Here is a 6,377-nt window from a genome sequence, read left to right on the forward strand (position 1 = left end):
GTCTCTCCTGCCTGGGCTGGCTTTGAACCGCGATCCTCAGATCTCAGCCTCCTGAGTAGCTAGGATTACAGGCGTGAGCCACCAGCGCCCAGCCACTACAGATTTTTATACTAATTAATATCTGAGATTCAAATGTAATTGGGTATGCTGTATTTTATGTAGCAACTATCCTCCCATTAAAATCCCTCCCATCAGCTGGCACAAATGGCTCAAACCTATAATCCTAGGCTGAAATCTGGACGATTATAGTTGAAGGCCAGCCTCTGGAGAAAAAAGTTCTTGAGATCTGTCTCAAAAATAACCAGCCAAGCTGGCTCACTCCTGTAATCCTAGCTACTCAGGAGGCTGAGATCTGAGGATCAAGGTTCAAAGCCAGCCCATGCAGGAAAGTCCGTGAGACTCTTATCTCTAATAAACCACTAGAAAACCGGAAGTGGCGCTGTGGCTCAAACAGTAGAGTGCTCGCCTTGAGCTGAAAAGCGCAGGGACGGCACCCAAGCCCAGAGTTCAAGCCACATGACTGACCAAAAACTAAAAAATAGGGGCTGGGAAGGTGGCTCAGTGGTAGAGCGCTTGCCTTGCATGAATGAGGCCCTGGGTTCGATTCCTCAGCACCACATAAGCAAAAAGAAAAAAAGCCAGAAGTGGTGCTGTGGCTCAATTGGTAGAGCGCTAGCCTTGAGCTGAAGAGCTGAGGGACAGTGCCCAGGCCCAGAGTTCAGGACCCACGACCGGACCCAAAAAAAAAAAAAAAAAACTAAAAAATAGCCAGCCAAAACAGGCAGAAGCCAGCCCTTAGCTCAAACTCTTGATACCATAAAAAACAAAACCTTACTGAACCAGGTGCTGGTGGCTTACCTGTAAAGCCTCCCTACTCAGGAAGTTGAGATCTAAGGATCAAAGATAAACTTGCCTGTGGCAGGAAAGTTTGTGGAACTCTTACCTCCAATTAATTGTCAAAAGCTGGAAGTGGTGCTGTGGTTCCAGTGTACAGTGTTAGCCTTAAGCATGAAAGCTCAGGGACAGTGCTCTGGCCCTGAGTTCAAGCCCCAAGAACAGCACACACAAAAAAGTTTTCTTGTATGTGATAGTGATAACTTAGAAGTTTCCGTGTCACTTTTAAGTTGGAGAGAGTGATTTAACTCATTCCAAAAGTTAATAGTAATTGAAACTTCTTTCTTTTTTTTTTTTTTTTTTTTGGTCAGTTGTGGGGCTTGAATTCCGGGCCTGGGTGTTGTCCCTGAGCCTTTTTGTGCTAAGCTTAATGATCTACCACTTGAGCCACAGCGCCACTTCTGGCTTTTTTTTCTGAGTAGTTAATTGGAGATAAGGGTCTCCTGGATTTTTTTTTTCCTGGGCTGGCTTTGAACTGTGATCCTCAGATCTCAACCTCCTGAGTAACTAGGATTACAGGCGTGAGCCTCTGGCTCCAGCTTTCACCCTTCTTTTTATCTCAGTATGTGGAACTAGACCCCTTTTCCATTAGACTCTAATTGCTAGTCATAGCTCTCCATCTTCCTAGATTGGATTCAGCATGCTTACTGCACACTCTGTTTTCTGCCTCCATCTCTCTAACATTTCTTCATTTAAGTTTGTTTTTTGTTTTTTTTTTCTCCCGGTCATGGGGCTTGACTCTGGACCTGGGCACTGTCTCTCAGCAATTCAGGTCAAGGCAAGGCTTTACCACTAGAGCCACAGCGCCACTTCCAGTTTTCTGAGTGGTTTATTGAAGATAAGAGTCTCACGGACTTTCCTGCCTGGGCTGGCTTTGAGCCTCGATCCTCAGATCTCCTGAGTAGCTAGGATTATAGGCGTGAGCTACTGGCACCCAGCTTCCATTTAAGAATTATATGTAACATTTGGTGTGGCAACTTCATGTGTAATGCCTAAAAACACCACTGTCTTTGTCTTGATATGGCCACTTCAAAAGCAATGGCATTTCTGGATTTTTGAGTGGTTAATTAGAGATAAGAGTTTCATGGGGACTTTTGTGCCTGGGTTGGCTTTGAACCTCAATCCTCAGATTTTAGCTTCCTGAGTAACTAGGATTAAAGGCATGAACCACTGGCACCCTGGCTAACAAAACCATTTTGGTTCCTAGTAGGCTTAACTGGTCAATATTTTGGCATTCTAAATTAAAGTACTCTTAGATGAAACTTACTGAGATAACTTTGAACTTAGAAAAACTCTGAAATTTCTTCTTCTAGGTCACCATTACTCCCAGCTCCATGAGGAAAATCTGTACATACTTTCATAGAAAGTCTCAAGATGACTTCTGCAGTCCTGAGCACTCGACAGAATTATAGATTCCAATCTTGAGTGAGCTAACTGAACTTTGGTCCACTAACAAAATGAAGAGTGACTCTATCTTTACTCTTTAAAAAAAGTTGTCATCCTTTCATTTTTTGAGAAAATCTTTTCTACTTTTTATTATACCTGCTCTGGTTCTACCTGCAGGGTATATCAGAGTGAATGCTGTGTTTAAATTTCATAAAGCTAATTTGTTACTCTAGCATTTTGAATGAATAATCTTTACTTTTTAAATTACACATTTTTTATAATAATGACATCTCAGGTTATGAAGGCAAGAGAAGATAATATCTCTTTATCCTGAAAGTTCACTTACACGATGGGTGTCTGGCAGCTACAGGACAGGCCTGTTGGAAGGCAAACTGCTGAAGACATCCCTCACGCATCTCGATCGGCCCTGCCTCAAACAAGCATAAGTTTGTTTGAAATATATAATCTTTTCACATGCTTTGTGGCTTTTTTAAAGTATGTATAAAAATGTCATCAGATCAGTTCATTTATACTGGTTCAATGTTAAAATTTCTTGATTAAAGTCATCTTTATTTTAAAATCAGTAACAAATGAATGTGCACTCTTGAGAAACTAGAATGCAGCGACAGAAAGCTCTGATTCATCATTTTTCCCTGAAATACCTCTCTTGAGTTTTAAGGTGTCCATATTTTGACCATATTAACAACCTAAATAATCACTTTTCTAGAAGAGGTTATGCTTTTTTTCCCATTTAATAAAGGAGGATATTTTATAAACAATCAGTAGTCATGGGCTGAGAATGTGGCTTAGTGGTAGAGTGCTTACCTAGCTAGCATTCATGAAGCCCTGGGTTCAGTTCCTCAGTACCACATAAACAGAAAAGGCCAGAAGTGGCGTTGCGGCTCAAGTGTTAGAGTGCTAGCCTTGAGCAAAGGAGGCTTGGAGACAGTGCCCATGCCCTGAGTTCAAGCCCCAAGACTGGCAGGAAAATAAACAAAAATCAATAGTCATACACTGAAGCTAGAGCTGGGCCATCCTCAGTTCTTTATGATCTGCAACTTTTTAAAAAATAAGTTTTTAAGTAATGATTTCTTCATTGATTTTTTTAAAGATGATAGCACTAAACTGAAAATCCAGAACCTAAAAAGTAAAACCTTGTATTTTCTTGATTTTCTTTAAAAGCGGTAGCCCTCTAGGAGAGCCTTGAGGTATTCCCCCAAAAGGAACTTTAAATATTTAATATAGACAATTATCTTTAGTGATATGCAAATACTTTAAACATTTTTCCCATTAAACAATTATGCATCCATCATTTTGAAATAAACCTGTTTTATTTTTCCCTGCATGCTCTTATGGAAAGAAGTTACGAAATTTTGATTCATTTTATTCATATCCCAGGGAACTGTAGACCTTCTACTTCTGTCCTGATTTGAAAATTTTTACTCAAAATTCTTTTAGTTAACCAGGTCTGCATAGGTACTTCATGGTTTCATCCAAGGGGGAAAAAAATAAAGGGAAGTCATAGAATTGCTGTAATCGAAACCAAATATACCATAACCTTAATTGAATGTTTAGGAAATCTACTTACATTTATTTGATGTTTGATTTTTTTTTTATTTTAGGGATTGGGAAGGTGTTATTTATGACTCATACCTACCAATCAATAATGCTAAATACCACCACTCTTACTCCAAAGTCACTTAGGAGATCCATCTAAAAGAAAAGATGGCCTTGTTATCTGGATATCTTCTGGCAGCACTAGTGAGTGAAATTGGGGTAAAATGTGGCTGTCACAGACTGCCAAGATACTAGTGGATATAATCTGCCTTACTTGGAAAACTGCTACTTCAAGTAAGTGCCAAAGGTTAGATGCAATAAGATAATAATTATCCCTGCCTGTGTCCCTGTTAGGCTTTGCGCTGATCCTTAATAATCAAGCCTTTTACCTCATCTAATGTCTTTTTCTGAGCTTTTTACATTAACCTAGAAGCAATTTGCACAAAAGAACTTCAATAAGAGTAAAGAATCTCTTCTACTTTTTCATTGAATGAAATACATTCCCTAGGATATAATCTTGGCAGAAGTTTTTTGTTTTTTGTGGGTTTTTTTTGGTCGGTTGTGGGGCCTGAACTTCGGGCCTGGGCACTGTCCCTCAGCTCTTCAGCTCAAGGCAAGCGCTCTATCATTGAGCCACCATCTCAGCCAGGATATAATCTTTTATTGAAACCTGAAAGAGGCCAGGTGCCAGTGATTCACGTCTGTAATCCTAGCTACAAAGGAAATTGAGCTCCAACGGATTATAATTTGAAGCTAGCGGGGCAGAAAAGTCCTTGAGACTTCATCTACAAAATAAGCAGCAAAAAACTGGAACAGGGGCAAAGCTTAAATGGTAGAGTTAATAGCAAGCCCTAGGACCAGCACCAAAAAAACATGTCAGCTGATCAGGTCCACCCTTTCAGATCAGTATGATTGCAGCAAACATACACAACACAGATGCATTATCTTATTAAAGATCAAGCTTGTTTAAAGATGATTTCCAGAAACATAATGAGGATCTTTAATTTTTGAGCTTTAATATTCCATTTATACTCTTATTTCTTCTTGATTTCCTTAACTTGCCACATACCGTTTTCTGTATGACATACTAACTTGTATTCAAGCCATTTTGTAGAATATGAATAGCAGTAGAACATTTTGAAATGCCTTTGATTGGAAGCCGTTCAATTCAGCCATCACTTATTCATCACCTGGGTGCCAAGCCCTGTGTGAGGCACCTGTTTGCAAAAGTTTTCTGTTTTAGTTCTCAGAGTAGTTGCTTTTGTCTGTGGCACTTTCAGTAGGCTAAAGTCAGCATTTGAGAGACACCGGTCAGATTTTTTTTCAGGACTTGGGCTTCAACTCAGGACCCTGTGCTTGCTAAGCAAAAGCACTCTATACTTGACCCACATACCCCACCCAGTCAGATTATTTATATTGTACTGGATCCTGAGACTTGAACTGGGGGCCTGCGCACTGTCCTTGAACTTTTGATCAAAGCCAGTGTCCTCCCACTTGGGCTATACCTGCACTTCCCGTTTTTTGCTGGTATTGGAGTCTCATGGATTTTTTCCCTGCCTAGGCTGACTTTCAACTTTGAACCTCAGACTTCAACCACCTGAGTATCTAGAATTACAGGGATAAGCCACTGGTGCCCAAGTTTTCAAAACATATGGCTTGGATTTTTTTTTTTTTTTTTGCCGGTCCTGGGGCCTGAACTCTGGGCCTGGGCGCTGTCCCTCAGCTCTTCAGCTCAAGGCAAGAACTCCACCACTTGAGCCACAGTGCCACTTCTGGCTTTTTCTGTGTTTGTGGTGTTAAGGAATTGAACCCAGGGCCTCATGCTTGCAAGGCAAGCACTCTACCACTGAGCCACTTTCCCAGCCTATGGCTTGGATTTTTAAATGTCCACTAAAGGCCATGAGGTAAAGGCTTGATTACCAGTCTTAATACTTAAAAGTGGTGCGACCTTTGAGAGGCACAGCCTAGCAAAGGAAGTTAGATCATTTGGGTTGTGCTGAAAGGGATTATGAAGCCGGGAAGTGGCTCAAGCCTGTAATCCTAGCTACTCAGGAGGCTGAGATTCCAAGCCAGTTCGTACAGGAAAAGTCTGAGACTTACCTCCAATGAACCACCAAAAATCCAGAAGTAGCACTGTGGCTCAAGTGGTAGAACGCTTGCCTTAAGCTAAAGAGCTAAGGGACAGCACCCAGGCACAGAGTTCAAGCCCCACAATTGACAAAAAGAAAGATTAAGACTTTGTCTCTTGATTGCCATGGGGTAAGATTTCTCTACCGTGTGTTACCACCATTGACCTACTATTCCACCACAGGCCCCAAAGCAGTAGACCCAAGAGACCATGGACTGAAACCTGAAACTTTTTCTCCTATAAATTGATTTATTTCAAGTATTTCCCTAGCAATGGAAAGCTGACTAACAGGCAATGCTTATCCATGTTTTTAGTATATTCTTTACTGTTACATTCATCATATTGTTATATTCTTTACTAGCTGTGAGTCCCAAATCCTAGTTTTAACCTTGGAAAAGTTTCTTGAACTATT

At 40.8% G+C, this 6,377-nt stretch overlaps 1 protein-coding gene across 2 annotated transcripts in view; it reads left to right on the forward strand.

Moving 5' to 3' along the window:
• The window catches only part of Dtl (denticleless E3 ubiquitin protein ligase homolog (Drosophila)), a 38,023-nt gene extending 34,974 nt beyond the window's left edge, over nt 1–3,049 (forward strand). For both annotated transcript variants that reach the window (XM_013015269.1, XM_013015270.1), the window contains one exon: nt 2,208–3,049. In XM_013015269.1, the coding sequence (XP_012870723.1) occupies nt 2,208–2,306 (99 nt within the window). In that variant the 3' untranslated portion in view covers nt 2,307–3,049. The remainder of the gene's footprint in view (nt 1–2,207) is intronic.
• Nucleotides 3,050–6,377: the final 3,328 nt, after the last annotated feature.

This window comes from Dipodomys ordii, unplaced genomic scaffold (assembly GCF_000151885.1).
Source record: "Dipodomys ordii isolate 6190 unplaced genomic scaffold, Dord_2.0 Scaffold26, whole genome shotgun sequence".
NCBI classification, from domain to species: domain Eukaryota; kingdom Metazoa; phylum Chordata; class Mammalia; order Rodentia; family Heteromyidae; genus Dipodomys; species Dipodomys ordii.